At 45.5% G+C, this 21936-nt stretch overlaps 1 protein-coding gene across 1 annotated transcript in view; it reads right to left on the bottom strand.

Annotated features, from left to right (window-relative positions):
- Positions 1–2359: 2359 nt before the first annotated feature.
- Positions 2360–21936, bottom strand: part of LOC135273098 (germinal-center associated nuclear protein-like) — a 54207-nt gene continuing 34630 nt past the window's right edge. The window contains exons 21-29 of the mRNA XM_064372023.1: positions 19861–20014; positions 14230–14488; positions 13916–14013; positions 12097–12487; positions 10745–11002; positions 10090–10219; positions 8286–8492; positions 4308–4458; positions 2360–2607 (exon numbers count right to left, since the gene is read on the bottom strand). Coding sequence (XP_064228093.1) covers positions 2449–2607; positions 4308–4458; positions 8286–8492; positions 10090–10219; positions 10745–11002; positions 12097–12487; positions 13916–14013; positions 14230–14488; positions 19861–20014 — 1807 coding nt within the window. The 3' untranslated portion in view covers positions 2360–2448. The remainder of the gene's footprint in view (positions 2608–4307; positions 4459–8285; positions 8493–10089; positions 10220–10744; positions 11003–12096; positions 12488–13915; positions 14014–14229; positions 14489–19860; positions 20015–21936) is intronic.

Genomic DNA, 21936 nt, shown 5'->3' with positions numbered 1-21936 from the left:
AAAAAAAAAAGAAAACCCATTTCTTTACTCTCACAACATGCTTTTGACACCAGATGTAAAGGATTTCTTCCCATCAGCAAGCAAGCAATCAGTTCTGCAGCAGACACCAGCCAGGTATCTGCTTCAGTCCTGCACCGTGTATCTGGAGATAGCAGCAGATCACACAAGTTGAGGACTTCGTCCCACAAGACTGAGCCCCACGTCCAGTGTCAATCACAAGCCCCAGGTTGTTTTACCTGTCCTTCTGGGTTCCCATGACCCCTTCCTTGGCTTTAATTTGCTAGAGCAGTTCACAGAACTCAGGGAAACACACGTTTATTACAGAGGATAAAGGCTACAAATAAACAGCCAGATGAAAAGATACACACGGTGAGGTCTAGAAGGGTCCCGAGAGCAGGAGCTTCTGTCTGCAAGGTGCTGGGGTGTGCCATTCTCCCGCCATGTGGACATGTTCTTGTCCACCTTTCTGGAAGCCCCCACACATCTGGCTATCCACAAGCTCTCTGAACTCTGTCCTTTTGGGTTTTTAGGAGGCTTCATTACACAGGCATGATGGATTAAATCATTGGCCACTGATGATCAACGTACTTTCAGTCCCTCTCCCCCAGCCTCTGGGAGTTTAGGGGGTGGGCTCAAAGTTCCAACCCCTCTAGATCATGTTCTGGTCTTTCAGATGACCAGTCCCTATCCTGAAACTACATAGGTGCTGCCAGCCATCAGTCATCTTACTAGCATATAAAAAGACATTTTGCAGATTCCAAGGATTTTAGGAGTTGCATGTCAGAACGCAGAGGCAAAGACCAAATATATATTTGATAATATTACAGTAGAAATAAAGACATTATAGATATTCAAGCTCAGAAGGCTACTAAAGGACAGGCTTTATCAAGAGAAAACCAAGGAAGAGGAAAATATTATTCAGAATCCAGGAAATGTCCAAGCTATGGCAGGAAGACAGGGTTCCCAGAGGATCATCTCTAAGAGAAAGTGGAGCATACTGCCTGATGCACATGACTTTGTTGGGAAGAGCTTTACACTTAGGGAAGTGAAGTAGTGACAGGAGCATAGAAAACCAATCAAATGAAAAAAAATTCAATTATTAACTCCAGGAAAAATCAACAATTATACCTAAAGGAAATATAGTCATAAACTAATAAAGGGCTCAACAGCAAATGGTAAACATAGTTATACTAAACTGTGAATGCAGGTTTCAGCCAATATTATATTAAACTCTTTAGGGAGACTAATAGAGGAAATGTGGGTGTCGAGGGTGGGGGTGATTACACGTTGCAGGAAAGACAGTTAAGAGAAGCTAACTCCTTCCATTGTAGGAAGTCAACCATCTCTAAAGTCAAGATTAAAAAATAGCATTATTTAAGTTTTTACATGAAGTTAATCACTGAAGATCCCTGAGTTGAGTAATGTGTGTTTGGGGAAGCAGGGATTGGATGGTGGATTTGGTGGAGGAGTGGAGGAGGTTCTCTTCTTAGTGCTGTTGTTTTTTCAGTGAAACAAGGACATGATCTAAGAATGTTGGTGGTTTGAAGAGAATGAGAAGACATGAAATTGAGTCTGGGGATGGAGGATTACAGTCAGGAGATGCTGAGTGCCAGTTTAAGATTGGTGGTCATATTCAACGTCACCAAGTCTATTAATACTTCTTTCTGTATGTGGCTCAGATTTAACCCCTCTTCACACCAATTGCTAGCGAGCTCAGGCTTATTCCCTTTGAATTTCACCTGGATGGCTGCAGCACCCACCTCTCAAGATTGCTGCCCCAAATGCCATTTTTCTCTGCCTAACATTCAACAACTGGTTCTCACAGCTCTTAGAACAAGGCAACAACAATCTCCAATCTCACCCTGTTGGCCTGTTCCCCCTCACTTGGCCACACAACCAAACTGGTACCTCCAAGCTTTCATCATGTCCTCTTCTTAAGTACACTGTCCCCAGCCACACCCCTGCACGCCTCTCTAGGAATCCTGCTTTCTCTTCTACCCAACCAGACCCTGTTCCATCCTGTTTTCTCCCTGCTACCAGTTCAGGCCCATGCCTTGTGTACATTCTCTGAGAGTTATGTACAGATACACCTGCTCACTCTCCTGGACGTAATCTGGGTGAGCCTGGCAGGCAGGGGCCCTGTGCCTTAATTCATCTCTGCATCACTGATGTCTGACACATCAAGGACTGCAAGTTTGCTGAGAGAATGAATCGCCCGTTACACATGGAAATGTAAGCTCCAAACTGCCTCAGAGCATATGCTGGTGGGTGACAGTCTGCCGAGGTCATGAAAATAGAATACTGAAGATGTCCCACAAGGTCAACAACTTTTCATTATGAAAAACTGGGAGACTTTGACATTTAAATGGTTTATTTGCATGATTAACATTATTTTGAGTAAAAACAAACTCTTCTGGAGAGACCCCCCTTCCCCACAGGTCAGGCTGCTCAAATGTCCACCATATCTAGCAATGCAGAGAGATGGAGCTCAGAGGCGACTTCCTCTTCCCTTGAACTCTGGATCAGCCTTTCCAGGTGCGTTAGCCGTTCGGTCAGACATGTTCCTGTCACCTCTGACAGCTGCAGTTGCTCCCTTGTCGTGTCATTCTATTTGAATAAAAAAGAAACTAAAGAGTTCTGGGATGTCAATAAACCACGACCTATTCTCTGTGAAGTGGGTAGATCTGGATCATGTTAGAAACCTCATCTGAGTAGTCATTTATTTTTTAGAGGGAAAAATTACCAATTGCACATCCTTCCAGCCTCATTTAGCTTGTACAATCAGCTGGTATCTGCACATAGACCGTCTGCCTTTGTATTCTATCATGAACGATTTCCAGTGTCAGTCATCTTTCACCCAGGCTGGAATGCAGTGGTGTAATCATAGCTCACTGCAGCCTCAAACTCCTGGGTTCAAGTGATCGTCGCAGCTCAGCCTCCTGAGTAGCTGGGACAACAGGCATGCCCTGGCTAATTACTTATTGTAGAGATGAGATCTCTTTTATGTTGCCCAGGCTGGACTCAAACTCCTGGGCTCAAGTGATCCTCCCTTCTCAGCCTCCCAAAGTGCTGGGATTACAGGCATGAGCCACCGCACCCAGCCAGTCATTTTTAGAAAATATCATTGTCAAGGGCTGTGAAGTATTCTATCGCATGAATGTATTATAATTGTTTAATCAGACTCCCATCTTCAGATATTTAGTCTTTTTCTACTTTTGTACAGTATAACTAATACTATAGTAAACATTTTTATACATTAGTTTTAGTGAATATCTGCTAATTTCTTTAGGTCAGAATTGGTAATTCAAAGGGTATGAATATTTTAAAAATATCTGCCAAACTGATAAATGGAAACAGTATGTCATTTTAATTTGCTTTTCCCCCCTACTGAAGAGCTTCCTAAAGCCAGTCCAGGAGCACAGTTTTTACCTGTCCGGTGGCACATATCTGTGATTAAAACTCTGTTTTTGCATCTTTAACTACTGAAGGAAGAATGGTAAGTAAGTAAAAAGACCTTAGGGTTTGGAGCCAGTTGGATCTGGCTCTGAGTAAGCAACCCTAACCACTCACTACTGGAATACCCTTGAGTGAGGCATTGACTTCCGGGAGCTTACCTTCCTCATTCATTAATTTTCCTCAAGAAAAACTAATCCCAGATTGGCTGGGCACCGTGGCTCATGCCTGTAATCCCAGCACTTTGGGAGGCCAAGGTGGGCGGATCACCTGAGGTTGGGAGTTCGAGACCAGCCTGACCAACACGGAGAAACCCTGCGTCTACTGAAAATACAAAATAAGCCAGGCGTGGTGGCACATGCCTGTAATCCCAGCTACTCAGGAGGCTAAGGCAGGAGAATCACTTAAACCCGGGAGACGGAGGTTGCACGAGCAGAGATCGCACCATTGCGTTCCAGCCTGGGCAATAAGAGCAAAACTCCATCTCAAAAAAATATATAAAAAGAAATGAAAATAGAAAAATTAATCTCAGAAGAGAGCTCTGGGTAATCCCAAAGCTCAGACAAAATTTGCTCTGACAGAAGCTGCTGTCATCACCTTAATGCCCTTAACTACACATCAGCAGCTACAGGTCTTATTCAGTTCTTAAGAATATTTCAATTCTATTATTTATTTCATAGGCAGAAACTCAAAATCACTTGGGTCTCTATAACAATGATATGATAAAAGTTAAAAAAAAGGTCTAATTTTAGCTAATAATTTGTTGGTCATCACAACATCATAGGATAAATTTTCCCCAGCCATTCTCTCAATCTTTAATTCTTATGTAAATGACAAACATACTTTCTTCTCACCTGTGGGCTAGTAGTTATAGGTATTTTCATCACAGATTCAATATTGTGAAAAATGGACACTAGAGTCTGAGGAAGATAGAGGGGAAGGGAAGTTAAATCCGTGAATGCTCCTGAGTCTTCAGACAACCATTGCTGAAGTTGATCTTCAAACCTGAAACAATTTATGATCATAAAAATATTTGAGCATCAGGAAGTTAACAATTGTTCATTAATCTTCTATATATACTTGAGAACTTTTTGAGCCTCTTCTTTTTAATTTTATTAATTAATTTATTTTTTCCGACGGAGTCTCACTCTGTTGCCCAGGCTGGAGTGCAGTGGGGTGATCTCGGGTCCATGCAACCTCTGCCTCCCAGGTTCAAGTGATTCTCCTGCCTTAGCCTCCTGAGTAACTGGGATTACAGGCACATGCTGCCACGCCCAGCTAATTTTTTGTACTTTTAGTAGAGATAGGATTTTACCATATTGCACAAGCTGGTCTTGAACTCCTGACCTCAGGTGATCTGTCCACCTCAGCCTTCCAAAGTGCTGGGATTACAGGCGTGAGCCACTGTGCCCAGCCAATTTTATTATTATTATTTTTGAAAAGGTCTTGCTCTGTTGTCCAGGCTGGAATGCAGTGTCACGATCTTGGCTTACTGCAACCTTGACCTCCCAAGCTCAAATGATCCTCCCACCTCAGCCCCCCAAGTAGTTGGGACTACAGGTGCACACCACCACACCCAGCTAATTTTTGTGGAGACCGGGTTTTGCTGTGTTGCCAGGCTGGTCTCCAACTCCTGTGGTCAAGTGATCTGCCCACCTAGACCTCCCAAAGTGCTAGAATCATAAGCATGAGCCACCTGCCCACCTCAGCCTCCCAAAGTGCTGGGATTATAGGCATAAGCCACCACACCCAGCCTTAAGCCTTTGCTTTTTACTAAGAATGTAAGAGATGACATCAACTGAGAAGTAGAAATGTACTTATTGAAAATTTCATAACTTCCTATGATAAAGCTTAATTTAAAAAAAGAACTAGGCTGGGCGCGATGGCTCACGCCTGTAATCTCAGCACATTGGGAAGCCAAGGCAGGCAGATCACCTGAGGTCAGAAGTTTGAAACCAACCTGACCAACACGGTGAAGCCCCATCTATACTAAAAATATAAAAATTAGCCAAGTGTGATGGCAGGTCCCTGTAATCCCAGCTACTCAGGAGGCTGAGGCAGGAGAATTGCTTGAACCTGGGAGCCGGAGGTTGCAGTGAGCCAAGACTGTACCATTGCACTCCAGCCAGGGCATGAGAGCAAAACTCCATCTCAAAAAAACAAACAAAAAACTTCCCTTTAATTTACAAATCCAATTTATATTTAATGAAAAAGGTGGCATTAATCCGAAAACAACTGCTTCTGTGTGTTACTTAACATTACTTGTAATTGTCTTGTTTGGCTTATCTTCTTTTTATTTACTTTGGTTTTATGCATCTATAATTATTCTGACATTTTCCAAATGTGTGGATTGCTGCTTATAACTTACAATTAACTCAAAATAATATCCCACTGCCACCTAACATACTCCAGAGCTGTCTACTTTCATATACCGGTCTTTTCAAGAAAAACAATCTTGGCCAGGTACAGTGGCTCATGCCTGTAATCCCAGCACTTTAGGAAGCTGAGGCGTGTGGATCAGGAGTTCAAGACCAGCCTGGCCAACACGGTGAAACCCCATCTCTACTAAAAATACAAAAATTAGCCACGCATGGTAGCAGGAACGTGTAGTCCCAGCTACTTGGGAGGCTAAGGCAGGAGAATCACTTGAACCTGGGAGGCGGAGGTTGTAGTAAGCCAAGATTATGCCATTGCACTCTAGCCTGGGCAACAGAGCAAGACTCTTAATTAAAAAAAAAAAAAAAAGAAAGAAAGGAGAAAAGATCTCATCCAAAACCACTTATAGACACTGATTCTAGAAATTGGACACATTCATTCATTCTTCCAACACATATTTATCAAGCCTCCTCCAAACGCTAGGCATCATCCTAGGTACAAGGAATATTGCACTGAAACAAAACAGGCCCTGCCCTAAGCAATTTATCCTTTAGTGAGGGGAGACAGACAAGGAACACATAACAAGAGAAACGGTCTGAGGAAGAGAAAGACAAAGCCGGGCCATGGAAACAGGAAGGTCGGGGATGGGCAAGGAGGGCCTAACAGAAGCAGACATTTGAGCAGAGATCTGAAGTGCGTATGCGATCAGCCATGGGGATGCTGGGGAGAATGGAGGGGCTGGATAATCACAGACAAAAGGAACAGCAAACTCAAAGGCCCAACTGTGAGCTGCTCGCCATGTTCAAGGATGGAGCAGAGGTCAGAGAGGAAATGTGGGACAGATCACTCCGGGCTGGCCACCCTTGTAAAATCTGCCTTTCATTCCAGTAAAAGAAGGAAACCACCGAGAGGCTGTGAGCAAGCAAGTGACCCAACCTCCATCTTAACTCACCTGAAAGGCACCCACCAGGTCTACCAAGACTAAACGACAGCCTACTATAATAATCCAGAAGGAAGATGACAGCGGCTTGAGCCAAGTGGTAGCCATGGAAGCCGTAACAACTGGTCCAATTGTGAATACATTTTTAATAGAGCCAACAGGATATGTGAGTGGGATGATGTGAGAGGATGATTCCAAGCCACCTGATCTAGGCAGCTGGAAGGATGGAGCCGCCATCAACAGAGACGACCAGCAAAGGAAGGGGTTGGTTAGTAGAAAGTCAGGAACTGGATTTGGGATATGTTAACTTTGCAGTGGCTACCAGACATCCAGCAGATGCCTAATGAAGATTTCAAAGAAGCAGTAGGATGTTCCAAGTCTGGAGTTCACAGGTTTGAGATACAAATTTGGAGTTGTCAGACTATTGATGTTATTTAAAAATCCATGGACCTGGATGAAATCTCTGAGGAATAGGTACAGATGATGCAGAGGAGAAGTTGAGAGAATGAATCCAGGGGGCAGCTGCGGGATAAGGAGGAACCAGCAGGGTAGGAGGGGACATGCAGACATCCTAGGAGCAAGGAGGGGAGGAGCAAGTATGGGATGCTGCCAGGGACTGGAGTTCACGGTCATGTTCAGCCCTGAGCTGGCTGCAGGAGGCTGGGAAAGAAGGCTGAGGAAGTGAGTGTCACAAGCGTTTCTGAGTTTTACTATTATGAGGGCAGAAACATGGAGTGGTGGCTAAAGAGGGAAATGGGCCCAAGATAGGGAGAAATGCGGCATGTTTCATGCCTGTGTGTTGCTGATGGTACCGTTAGGAAGGGGAGGGGTGGTAACACAAGAGGGATCCCATGGAATGAATGTCCTTGGGAGAGCAGGAGATGAGATCCCAGCCCAGGGAAGGACTGACTTTGACTAAGAGCTGGATGGTTCCCTTCTAGCAACAAGAGGGGTTAGGAAGGGGGTACAGGGAGGGTGCTGGATGTGGCTGGGAGGGAAGGGAAGGCAGAGGATAAGCTGTGGAAGGTCCCTCATTCCTGGTTCTACTTCTCAGTAAAATGGTAAACATGGCCATCGGATGAAAGCAAAGGTATGCATGGGAGGGAGGGATGTGGGCAATGCAGAGAAGGGGCAGCCCAGCTGCTGCCTAGTCACAGCATGGGACGAGCCACCCAAGGGCAGGGTGCCTGTGGCCAGCCATACTGTTCAGCACTCACCATCTTCTGAGTAGACTCAGCCACATGAATTTCCCACAAAAACTTAACACTGACTTTCAATAATAAATAATAAATGAAATTCACTTCAATATAAAACAGTTAAAAACATACTACCTATTGTACTGCTTCTGTCTTCAAAGAGCTTTTAAACAGTCACACCACTACAACTGCTGCTAATAACCCACCGGCCCTTCTCCATCCTGGTTGTCTTGTATCATCAATCAAGCAATAGCCAGTCTCCCCTCCCAGCATCAAGTGGACTAAACAAGACACATGAATTCGAAGGAAGTGGACTTCACCTCTTGTTCTCCTCTTTCTCCAGCAGCAGACTGCTCGACAAACACTGCGTCAGGCGCTCCTCAGCAGAAGCTCCTCGCATCAGATCCTCTGTGCTGGGAATCCTCCCCTCTCGACCACACTCTGTGCTCCTCTTCCAGTTACCGTCCGTGTGAAGCAATGGTATGGGAAAATTGTTTGCAGAAGCATGAAAAGTCTTTATTCCCAAACTGTAAGTACATGATTTGAAACGCTTATGGTCAAGAGAAAATATCTCTACAGCATCACGTAAAGCATATAGATAAACTGCACATGTGCGTTAACATGTAAGAACAGGTGCCTTAGACACGTGCCCTCCTGGGACAGCTCATGCTGGCCTGGCCTGCTTCCAAGCTTCCCCCAAGTCAGGGAGTAGGGCAAAGAGGGAAGGCAGCCCCTGCACCGTGGTGACCCTCATGCACAGAGGCATCGAGACTGCCTGTTCCTCTTGGAAGCTTCTGCTCTCACGAGGCAGCTTTTGGAGCTTCTCTGCTTCATGTTTTCCTTCCCACCCCAGGGTTCCAGATTCTGTTTTTCCCTAATATTGGCAAGGTCCTTATTTTTTATATTTAGCTTTGGAAGTAATGTTTACAAATGATGAGAGAAGGCATCTAACATTGTTCTCTAAACATATGCCAGTGTTTGTCCTTTCCGCACTAATTTCACTTTTGTCACATATGGTTCTGTTTCTTGACTCCTTATTCTGATCCATTCATCTATTCTGGCTTCCCCACGTGGTTTTAAGTACTGGAGCTCTTTCTATGTTTTGATACCAGGCTGAGCAAACCTTGTTAGGCTTATTTAAAACTTTCTTAGTAATTGTTGAGTATTTTCTTACCCTGAGGAATTTTAGAACTTATCAACACCAGAACTGACACCTTCACAGCATCGTATCCTCCTGTAAACAACCTAATCTGAACCTCAATGGCTCAGGTTTCCTTTGCACATGCAGGCCCTGAGAAACTCGTATGTTGTGAATGAGGCTTTTTTTTTCTTTTTTTTTTACATGTTGTGGGTCTGTCTATCTGATCAACTTGCTGAATTCAGAATGGTTCTATGGGCTTGACTGCCGATTATCTTGGACTGACAACCGTAGTGTCTGGAAATGACAGTTTCTCCTTCCTTTTGGTGTTTGTGCTTGTAGCCCACATCCCTGTGCTGGTCAGAATTTCCAAGACAATAGTGAATAGCAGCCAGGACAACAGGCTGGTTCTGACTCCAGTGTTCCTAATGGTCTACCAAGAAGCATGATCCCACCCCCTCCCCCACCTTTTGGTAGTTTTATGTTAGGTAGCCTTATCAGGTTAGGACCTTTTTTTTTTACTCAAGCTAAAGAAATGACCCAAAATAAAGCAATTTTATTGGGAATGGGTATAAGTTTTAAGAAATGTATTTCAACACCTGCTACAATGGCCACTTATTTTTGTATTCTGGCAACAGATTACATTAATAGATTTTCACTGTTACTGTTTTTCCTGAGAGAAAGCATACTTGTGAACTTTTTAGGTACTGTGCTTTAGAACCAGATTTGGAAGTGAGATGAAATGTCAGCTGTATTCTCCTGGTTAGGTTGATTTCAGGGTCAGGTTTGCCTGATAAATGAAGTGAAATGCGTCTAACTTTGCTCTAGAAGAGTTTCTACTGCATGGGAATGACCTGTTCCTTGAGGGTTTGTCACAATCTGCTCACAATGGACTGGATTTGGCATGTAGGATGTTAATTTCTGTGTACTTTGGAAGAAAAATACAGTTTAGCAAGCAACAGAAACATACTGAACATGAATCTCACCGTCCGTCTCCCAGCTGTAGCTCCTTCTGTGTCTGCAATCTGGCTTGTTCCCATGACAAAGGAACATCATATTTTTTCAAATGGTTTTTAAAAAAATATACACATATCTGACCATCTTCACTCAGCGCCTCTGAGAAAACAATACAAAAACAGATAAAGAGATAAGTCTGGGCAACACAGCAAGCCCCTGTCTCAAAAAACAAAAAGGAAACCAGGTAAAAATAATATATAAAGAGCAGCAGGTGGCCATTTGGCATGTGCTTAAATTCACTGATTTAAGGGCAAGTCCTTCAATTAATTATTATGTGACTTCCATACTTTAATTAAATAGGCTCCCAGTGTCCATGCGTCACTCAAAGTCCAGACAGGCTGATATCCAGACTGGCAGGGCCGGTAAGAACTACTCAAAAGCCACAGAATCCTCTCTAAGAGCCAGCCTAGGAAGCCTGTTTCAGGGAGGTGAGTTCAGGCTCTACTGGAACCTTCTTAGCTTGTTTTCAATGTTTCTAAGTCACTGACTTGAAGGAGGAAGGCCTAAGGAAAAGAAGGGTAGGGACTCGAGAGAAAAGAAATATCAAGTAAACATCGTCCTTTGCAGAGACTGTACCAGAAAGTCTTGTGAGGCGCTGATCGCACTGCACCGAGGTCTAACTACCTGATGTAACAGGAAGCCGGGGGGGTGTCCAGTCTCTCAGCTTGTGGTTGATACACAAGGCGATGAGATCATCCCATGGGATGTCCATGACGGAAGGGCCTGCCCCATGGACTGCGGAGGGGCTCGTGCTCTTCCACCTATGGTAGGTTCTGCAGAGCAGGTTCTCCACCTGGGACTGGAGGACAGGCTGCGTCTGGCACGAGCTGGGGATCTGAGAGGCGTACTGCACAACCATGGAGCACATGGGGAGCCAGGGGGCTGGGGAGAAAGTGCCTCATTAGTTACAGGTTTGGCCAAAGTACAGGTGAAAATGTGTATGAAAATATTTTTAACTCTATTTTCTTAGGAGAAGGCAACTGTGAAGTTGAGAAGTCTGCTTTCTAAACACAGTGGAACCACAGTTGTTGAGGGCAAGAGCAGCTTGCTCCCAGGGTTTAGGTGAGGGATGCAGACAGTCCCCCTAAACAGTGTTGATAGCAAAGGCACACCATACCCAGAAACTCTGCTTGTGCCTAGGAATCTGTATTGTAACAGGCACCCAGGTAAGTCTGGTATACGTTGTCTTGGCTTATTTTGGTGAACCCCAACCTAGTCAGAACACTAAGGGCTTGTGGTGAGTGGTTCGCTTCCCTTTGGGTTCCTTCAGTGAGCATGGGTTAGAGGTACTACAGACCACACCCCACAGTTTAGAAGGGCACCTGAGGCCCAAATGGGAGGAGTGTCTATGCTAATGCCATGACTTCCACCACATAAGCAGCTCATTCCCTGCTGACAGTGTCTGCATGGGAAGGAGCAGCCCCATGCCACCCTGGGCTTGAGCCAGCCAGATGGCCTATAGGATCTGTGTCAAAGCAGCTCAGAGACCTCAGCCAGGAACAGGGGCACAGCCAGAGCCACAGAAAAGACTTCTTTGACAAAGAAGTAACATTAAATCGGCACTGAGTGCCATGGCTGTGGCTTGGGGATAGGGCTACATGGTCCCCATGCTCTTTGCCCCTGACTCGTCTGTTTTGAAAACAGGGACCATGTGAGGCAGGCAGGACAGGATCAGGGTTGGTGTTCCTCCCAGTACCACCTGCCACTTTCCTCCTGAGGAGAGTGAACTCCCATGGACTGCTGTGTCGGTCAGGAAAGGCCAACAGCCCCCACTTCACAAAACCCAGCTTGTTCTGACCTGTGAACCCAAAGGAAGGTGCAGGCAAGCACACCGTGGGGACACCCCATGTGCCCAGTGAAGGTGGATGCGCACCCTCACACTGGTGCCCAACACCTGCCGGGTGGTCACTACGGTGAGAAGGAAGCCTGAGGCTCGGCTGCAGCCACTCACCGCTCCTCCCAGCACAAGCACTTACCCTCCAGGGGCGGAAGGTCCATCTGCGGAAGCTGGAACCCGAGCACAGCCTGCTTCAGCCAGGCCAGGTGCTCTGGGGCATTCCAGTGCAGGTGAGGAAGCAGCCGACTGCCCCCCGCCTCGGCAAACTCAGTGACAGGCCAGGACAGGTCACACAGCTGTTCAGAGGACACCACGGAAGCCAGGAACTGCAGCACACTGTTAAACAGCTCAATGATGGCACCAGGCTCCTGCGAAGGAAGGCCACCCAGACGCCTCTCTCTTCTGTCATGGAAAAAGCGGCCACTAAACTCACGGCCAACCCCATCTTCGACGTACTGAATGAGAGTCTGGCAGCAAAGGTCAAGGGAATGGGGGCAGTGGGAAACCAGCCACTGCACCGCTTGCAAAACCTGAGAGCAAAGACATTCAGAAAAGACTTGGTTGAACAATTCACACTGTTTTTCAAAAACAGCTTTCTGAAACAGCTTGATCCCCTAAGGCTGCCCACAGCAGGTAACACCAGAGTACCGGGCTCCCAACTGTGGTAAGAAGGGGAACAGAAGTGTCCTCTGCAGTTGAGTTTAGCCTTCTAGGGCTCTGGAGACATGTCCAGCAGAGGAACTAATGAGGGGCCCCCAGATCCCATTTGGCCTGAGGAGGAATGTGACCTGCCTGCTCACCCCCCTGGAAGGGTCCAGGCCCTCAGGAAACCAGCCCTGAACAACCCCTTCACCATGCACGGAAATGGAAGCCACGTCTTCTGACTTTTGGAAGGACTAACAGCTTCACTATGTGCCAAGATGCCGTCACACCATATATTTATCTTACTTCCTGTAGTTATTTTAATTCTTGGCACTTCTTTCTCTAAATTGTTAGCAAAGCCTCCCGCTGCCTTTCTTTTTTTCTTTTGAGAAGGGGGTCTCCCTGTGTTGCCCAAGCTAGTCTCCAGCTCTTGGGCTCAAGCAGTCCTCTTGCTTCAACCTCCCAAGCAGCTGAGATTACAGGTTTGAGGAGACACCATGCCCAGCTTCAGACTTCCTTTTCAAAGGAAACATCAAATAACATTATTTCTTAATATATTGAGAGGACAATCACCCTAGAAAAATAATTTCTATATCTGACCTTCAAATATAAGATATGTTCATATTTTAAATTCATAGAAATAAAAACACTAAAAAATTTTACATGAACAATTTAATTTGCAGATAGCAGGACTGGGCAAATTTCATCTTTTGATTTCTGCTTATGTTTTTGGAAAGTTCTATAAACCACACACCTGCTGCCAGGTGCAGTAGCATACCACAGTAGTCCCATATACTTGGGAGGCTGAAGTGGGACGACTGCGTGAGCCCAGTAGTTTGAAGCTGCAGGGAGCTATCATGCCACACTGGGTGACAGAATAAAACTCTGTCTTAGCTGGGCACGGTGGCTCACGCCTATAATCCCAGCACTTTGGGAGGCCGAGGCGGGTGGATCATGAGGTCAAGAGATCGAGACCATCCTGGTCAACATGGTGAAACCCCGTCTCTACTAAAAAGTACAAAAATTAGCCAGGCATGGTGGCGCGTGCCTGTAATCCCAGCTACTCGGGAGGCTGAGGCAAGAGAATTGCCTGAACCCAGGAGGCGGAGGTTGCGGTGAGCCAAGATCGCGCCATTGCACTCCAGTCTGGGTAACAAGAGCGAGAACTCCGTCTCAAAAAAAAAAAAAAAAAAAAAAAAAATTAAAACTCTGTCTTAAGAAAAACACAAATGCTAATATACGCTCAATTCCAGATACAGCAAAAGGGAAAAAAATCAAAATACCTTGACAGACCGTTAAAAATGGTGAAGGCTTACCTTAGTTGAACCCTGTAGGTCATTAGTGGACTCAGGGATCTCCGTAACAGTGTAATCTGAAATCAGCTTGGCTGAAACCAAGTCCTGCAGCATCAGACCTTTAAGAGAAAGAGATGAAGGTCACACACATTCTGCTCTCAGCACACCTGCTGACACAACTCACTGTGCTGACCACCCCAGTCCTGCAGTGGACAGTCCTATAAGGGTTGCTGTCTCAGTGATTCCTGATCCCACACTACTGGACCATCCTCAGACCAAGCATCCACCCCTTTATTAAACAATGCTGGTTCATAAACAAGACTTCCTTCACAAACCTTCCTCTACTTCCTTCTCAATGGCATCCCCTCCTGAGCTGGGCACAAGAACCACCAGCGGAAGTGCAGGCTGGAAGGGCTTGGCCTGCAGGAGCTGCCTGAGCTGCAGCAAGGCCGACAGCCAGTACACGTCCTCCTCTGCCACGTCCTCACTCCTCACTTTGGGGGGAAGCAGCAGCATGAGCCCACTGGCTCCCAGGAGGTCCTTCTGCGTCTCCACGGCATCAATGGCGCCATCACTCAGGGCGCCATGGGTCACCTGCAAGCGCATCAAGATCATCAGGATAGACGCACCACAGGACACATCAGCAGTGACGCATCTGCCCCAGAGCAAGTGCAGCCAAAGCTCTCCATGCGCTAAATACTGACTGCACTCCAGACAGGCTTCCAAGGGCACAGCTGGGCATACCCTACAGTTGTCTTACTTCCTGCAGTTATTTTCATTCCTGGCACCTCTTTCCCTAAATCTAATTGTTAGCAAAGACCCCTCCAACATTTTTTTTTTTTTTTTTTTTTTTTTGGAGAAGGGGGTCTTTTTATGTTGCCCAGGCTGGTCCTGAACTCCTAGGCTCAAGCAGTCCTCCTGCTTCAGCCTCCTGAGTAGCTGAGATTACAGGTTTGAGGGGCCACCAAGCCCAGCTTCAGACTTCCTTTTTAAAAGAAGTATCAAATAACATTCTTTCTTCATATATCCAGAGGACAATCTCCCTAGAAAAATAATTTCTATATCTGACCTTCAGATAGAAAACGTATTCATATTTTTTTCTTTTTTTTTTTGAGACGGAGTCTCACTCTGTCGCCTAGGCTGGATTACAGTGGCACAATCTCAGCTCACTGAAACCTCTGCCTCCTGGGTTCAAGCAATTCTGCCTCAGACTCCCGAGTAGCTGGGACTACAGGCGCCCACAGCCATGCCCAACTAATTTTTGTATTTTTAATGGAGATGGAGTTTCACCATGTTGGCCAGGCTGGTCTTGAACACCTGACCTCAAGTGATCAGCCCTCCTTGGCCTACCAAAGTGCTGGGATTACAGGCGTGAGCCACTGCACCTGCCCATGTTCATATTTTAAATTCGTAGAAACAAAAACAACGGAATTAACGCAACAGAATTAGTGTAAGAAATGGCCAGTTCAACAGGTAAGTTAGTCTCCAGCTAGAATTGTGTTTTGACTATATTACTAGAATTTTAATTAACCTTAAACAGGTATGAAAACAGTTAAAACTAGACACAGTGGCTCATGCCTGTCATCCCAGCACATAAGGAGGCCGAGGCAGAACTGTGTGAGGCCAGGAGTTCAAGACCAGCCTGGGCAACATAGCAAGACCCCATCTCTACAAAAATAAACAAAACTTTAAGCCCATAATAACATAAAGAGGGAAGGCAAGCCAGCAGCAGATGAGGGATTCTGATACATTTCTAGAAAGCAGCAAGCAGATGGGTCCAATCTCTGGGTCAGGGAAGCAGAGGAAGCCACACCTAAAGGCTGCAGCTGTGGGTGTGGAGGGAGCCAGGTTGACTGAGCCTGCAAAAGCCCTGTATATCCAGGCCCTGCAGACACCAGGAGCCAAAGGTGAAGTTCAGAGCCTGGCCCTATAGGCACCCACCACTGCAGGCAACCTTATGCACAACCAGTCCCCCGGGCCCCTGAACAGGAGTCCTGAGAGGATCCAGACACAGGGGCGTGATCAGGCACAGTGGAAGGGACTCGGTGTCAAACCACTCCCGACCCTACCCTGAGAATACCAGCAGCTCTCCAGGAAGCAGAAGGCACAAGTTCTTTCCAGAAAGCCTGAACAGTCTAGGGACCAGACACGCAGATCCAGACATCTGGGAGTCCCTCCGAAAAGGCTGGCTTTCCATTTAACTACCTCCCACCCCACCCCAAACACAGAACTTCCTCGCCAGCCTTGTAGGGCCTCACTCAGTTATAGACAGACAGCCTTGGGTAAGGCATCTGAGGAGAGCCTCCAACATAAAAGAGATAAACTAGAATAACAGAAGAGGGCGGGGAAAAAAAAAGGAACCAGATAATGCATGAACTGAAGAAAACTTAGACCCCCAAAACCCTAAAAAGATAAGATGATGCATCCAAAAAATAAGATGCTATGAAAAAGTCAACGTAAGAAGAGGAAATAATATATATGGAAGAAAAAAATCAGTAGAACTACTGGAAAATGAAGTCAAGGAAATCTTCCAGAACATAGTAGGAAGAGGTAAGATTGAAAATAGGATAGAAAGGATAAGAAACTCAAAGGATCAAATGATGAGGTCTAACATCTATCTAACAGAGGCTCAAGAGAGAAAAGAAAACAGAGATTGGGCATGATGGCTCACACCTGTAATCCCAGCACTCTGGGAGGCCGAGGCAGGCGGATCACGAGGTCAGGAGATCAAGACCACCCTGGGCAACATGGTGAAACCCTGTCTCTACTAAAAATACAAAAATTAGCCGGGCATGGTAGCGTGAATCTGTAGTCCCAGTTATTCGGGAAGCTGAGGCAGGAGAATCGCTTGAACTCAGCAGGCAGAGGTTGCAGTGATCCAAAATTGCGCCATTGCACTCCAGCCTAGGCAACAAGAGCGAGACTCCATCTCAAAAAAATAAATAAACTGTGAGTGTCATAAAAACATGACTGCTAAGCCCTGCACAGAGAAGGAAGTCCAGTGCCAGGCATGACAAAGTGAAGTTTTAGGATGCCATGAACAGAGAAAAAAGGCTTCTGGAGAGAAACAATAACAGGGCACACAGAAAGGAACAGGAACAGTCTCAGACTCCACCTCAACAGCAACAGTGGACGCTAGGTGACAGTGGAGCAAAACTGAAAGGAAATAATTTTCTTCTTTTTTTGAGACAGGGTCTCCCTCTGTAATCAAGGCTGCAGTGCAGCGGTGCGATCACGGCTCACTGTAGCCTCGAACTCCCGGGTTCAAGCAGTCTTCCCACCTCAGCTTCCCAAGCTCCAAGAACTACAGGAACAGATAATTTTGGGGTTTTTTGTTGTTTTTTGTTTTTTGAGACAGAGTCTTGCTTCTGTTGCCCAGGCTGGAGTGCAATGGCCCGATCTCAGCTCACCGCAACCTCCGCCTCCCGAGTTCAAGCAATTCTCCTGCCTCAGCCTCCTGAGTAGCTGGGATTACAAGCACGCACCACTACGCCCAGCTAATTTTTGTATTTTTAGTAGACGGGGTTTCACCATGTTGGTCAGGCTGGTCTCAAACTCCTGACCTCGTGTGATCCGCCCACCTCAGCCTCCCAGAGTGCTGTGATTACTGGCGTGGGCCACCGTGCCAGGCGAATTTTTGCATTTTTTATACAGGGTTTCACCACATTGCCCAAGATGGTCTCAAACTCCTGTACTCAAAACAATCCGCTTACCTTGGCTTCCCAGAGTGCTAGGATTACAGGTGTAACCCACTATGTACGGCCAGGGAAGTAATTTCCTACCTATAATTTTACAAACGTAGCTAAACTACGAAGCAAATACAAGAATAAAATAAATCTTTTTTTCTTTCCCCCAGCCTAAGTTATTTTGTCAATAAAATCATTTTTGCTGGGTGCAGTGGCTCACGCCTGTAACCCCAGCACTTCGGGAGGCCAAGGTGGACGGATCACGAGGTCAGGAGATCGAGACCATTCTGGCTAACACGATGAAACCCCATCTCTACTAAAAATACAAAAAATTAGCCGGGCGTGGTGGCACACACCTATAGTCCCAGCTACTCAGAAGGCTGAAGCAGGAGAATCGCTTGAATCCAGAAGGCAGAAGTTGCAGCAAGCCAAGATCGCACCACTGCACTCCAGCCTAGGCGACAGAGCAAGACTCTGTCTCGAAAAAAAATAATAATAAATCATTTTTATAAGGGAAAGGACTCAGAAAATTCCCCTCCCATGACATGTACCATCCAACAAGGGGCTGAACCAAGAAAAAATACCACAGCTGCTGCTAATGGCAACACTGAGCAAGCACTTGGCCTGTGCCAGGCATTGTCCTATGCAGTCTGCGTGTGCAGACTCACTCCGTCCTCAAGAGCCAGATGAGCATCTCCAGCACACAGCACCTGCGCAGGCTTGGGCAATTTCTTTTGGCTTTGCTGAGTAAAACAGGACAGTAAGTAACTATCCATACATAGGTGGCAGAGACGTTAGGGAACTTGCCCAAGGTCACAGAGCTTCCAGGTGGAGGAGCAGGGACATGTGCTTGCAATGATGGCATGACGGCACATGCTGCCTGGATGGAGACCAGCCCACAGATGAGGGTTCCAGGACACAGGGAATATGGATGGATCGGAATATGGAAGTGACAGAACATTTGGAAAACTACCGAGATATACACAGCAACCCCCCCCACCCCGCCCTGTAAAAATCAAAGCGATAAGGAGAACTATGTTAAGTGAGACAATAAGGCAACTCCAGTTCTTGCAGGAAAAAAATAATTGTGGTCATAGAAAGAACACTACTGGTTCTGAGGCGAATAGAGTCACAGAGCCCATTCGCTGGAGTGGGCTCACAAAGTGACAGTGTAGCCATCCTGGGAAGACGTGGAAGGCTGAGTGGGATGACGGCACAGGAGGCCACTCTGCACCTAGTGTGGTATGCAGCAGCCACGAGGTCCCCGACTCCACCTGGTGTCCGTGCCCACGTGTGATCTCCTGCCCTGTGAGCTGGGCCTGGCCACTGCTAACGGACAGAAGCCAACAAAAGCAACAGGATGTCACTTCTAAGTGTAGGTTATAAAGGCACTCAGACTTCCAGCTTGGCTCACCTCTTGCTCACTCTGATGAAAGCCAGCTGCCATGCTGTCAGCTGGGGAGAGGCCCACGTGGCAGGAAGTGAGGAAGTCTCTGGCCACAGCCTGCAAGGAAGTGACGCCACCTGGATTCCTGACCCACAGAAATCTGATAACAGATGTCATTTTAAGCTGCTATGTTAGAGGTAATTTGTTATTTAGGAACAGGTAACTAATACATTTATATTAATGGGAAGTCAGCAGAGAACACTGAAATGGACAAACTGAGAAACAGCTGTTAAGTGTGTGATCTGGAAACATGAGAAAAATGAGGCCCTGAAGAAAGGAGTTGAGAGGAGAGAGGAGCTACTGTGTCTCATTTTAAATCACGTGGCGTTATTTGACTTGTTTTTAAGTACATGGAAGCGTTACTTTCATTAAAAATGAAAATGAAGGTAACAGGAACAGTAAACTAATTTCCAGGAGATGAAATATGACTTTGTAATCACAGGAAAGGGAAGAATGTGCACCAAGAAGTTACTGTCACCTCAGAACAGCAAAAGCATGGATGGCTCTTATCATCTTTACATTTCTTTTACATTTCCTCATTTTTTTTAAAGTTTTGTATACGGATTACATTTAGGAAACTCAATATATAGTATTAAAATAGAAAAATTAAAAAAGCAGGCTGGGTGCAGTGCCCACTGCTAAATTTGGCTGGCTTAAAAAAATTATTTTTAAAAAACACTAGAAATGACAGACATAATACTTGCTTCTGAGCCTCCCATAGTCTTTCAAAACCACGTTAGGGAATAAATAGTATTTGCATGATTCTAGTGATATCCTGGAGTAAGTGAAAGTAATGAAAACATAGAAGTAAACACAAAGCAATTATAATTCACCTTTATACACACGTTTACAGAAATCATCTGATCCCCTTTGCCGCTAAGCGAGTTGAAAAGCGAAAGCGTCCGAATCCCACCAGCATCGCTGCACGTGTCATCCACTGAGCCATCATCTCCCATGAACTTGACTTTCAACCAATTTGCCAGAATTCTATAGATTAAAAAAAAAAAAGAAAAACACTTAAGAATCCAATTCTAAATGTGAATTATAAAGACTTCCAGGAAAAGAAAAAAGTATCACACAGATGTAGGTCCAAAGTTACCAAATCTTACTATGAAGTTGACCTGCACAAAAGAGGCTGTCATTTAAAAATGGAGCAATGATCTTTACCTGTTCATAGGGTCTTACCGTCACCCAGGGTAGAGTGCGGTGGTACAAACTCGGCTCACTGTAGCAAGCAAACCTCCTGCCTCAGCCTCCTCAGTAGCCTGGACTACAGGCACGGGCCACCATCCTCTGCTAAGTTTTGTTAGTACAACACAGATGTTGCTCACGCTGGCTTCAAACTCCTAGGCTTGAGCAATCCCTCCACAGCCTGCCCAGTTGCTGAGATTACAGCTGTGAGCCACTGCACCTGGCTTCTACTTGTTCTTAATTGAGCAGGAGGGAGCACTCATAGAACCGGCTCATTCTAATATGACTTAAGATTCTGAGGCATTAAGATTTTTAGCAACAGAAAACATCCCTAGAGTTTGAAATACATATTTTTTATGGATCAAATTTCTCACATCTGAGACCTTAAGAATTCCTAAGTGATAAATGAACTTAGCAAATCACAAGACAGCTATTTTAAGAAATGAATCCTCAGCTGGGCATGGTGGCTCACACCTGTAATCCCAGCACTTTGGAAGGCCAAGGCAGGTGGATTGCTTGAGCCAGGAGTTCAAGACCAGCCTGGGCAACATGGCAAAACCGTCTTTACAAAAAAAAAAAAAAAAATTACAAAACCTAGCCTGGCATGGTGGTGCGTGCCTATAGTCTGTTCCTCAGGAAGACCACTTGAGCCCAGGAGGTCAGGTTGCAGGGAGCCAAGATCGAATCACTGCACTCCAGCCTAGGGGATAGAGTGGGACCTTGTCTCAAAATTAAAAAAAAAAGGAAAAATGAATTGCCATTTAAATAATTTGAAAATGCCACAACACTCTTCTTTGTTCAGCTGTACTATGAGATGAACATCATGACTTTCTCTTTCTTTTTCCTTACTGCATGTGTTCCAAGCTTGCCTGGGATTTCTTTTTAAGTGAAAAAGTATTTTGGAATTAGATAATGGTGTTTTAGAAATGTGTTCAGAGAACTTCGAACCCTCATACATCGCTGGTAGGAATGTTAAAGATGCAGCCACCATGGAAAGGTCTGGCAATTCCTCAAAGACTTAAACATATAGTTACCATACAATTAGCAATCCTTCTCCTAGCTATATAACCAAGAGAATTATAAATCACATGTCCACACAAATACTTACACCTGAGTATTCATAGCAGTCTTTTCACAGTAGCCAAAAAGTAGAAACCACCCAAATGCCTATCAACCGATAAATGGATAAATAAGGTATACTCACATAATGGAGTATTATTCAGCCACAGAAAAGAATGAAGCACTAACATATGCTTCAACGTGGAAAAGTCTAGAAAACATCCCATAGGGGAAAGGTACGATTCACAAAAGGCTACATATTATATGATTCAATTTATACAAGACGTCTAGAATAGGCAAAAATTTATGGAAAAAAAGCAGATCAGTGGTTTCAGGCTGGGTATGGTGGCTCACATCTGTAATCCCAGCACTTTGGGAGGCCGAGGCAGGCAGATCACCTCAGGTGAGGAGTTCAAGACCAGCCTGGCCAATACGGTGAAACCCCATCTCTACTAAAAATACAAAAATTAGGCTGGGTGGTGTGCACCTGTAATCCCAGCTACTCGGGAGGCTGAGTCAAGAAAATTGCTTAAATCCGAGAAATAGAGATTACAGTGAGCCGAGATCACACCACTGTACTCCAGCCTGGGCAACAGGGCAAGACTCCATCTCAAAAAAAAAAAAAAGAATACGGGCTTTCTTTTTGAGTGAAATTTAAC

The sequence above is a fragment of the Aotus nancymaae genome, unplaced genomic scaffold, assembly GCF_030222135.1.
Source record: "Aotus nancymaae isolate 86718 unplaced genomic scaffold, 86718_ANA_hifiasm-v0.15.2.pri h1tg000260l, whole genome shotgun sequence".
NCBI classification, from domain to species: domain Eukaryota; kingdom Metazoa; phylum Chordata; class Mammalia; order Primates; family Aotidae; genus Aotus; species Aotus nancymaae.
Note: the sequence above shows the minus strand (reverse complement) of the source record. Positions and strands in the feature narration are given on the sequence as shown.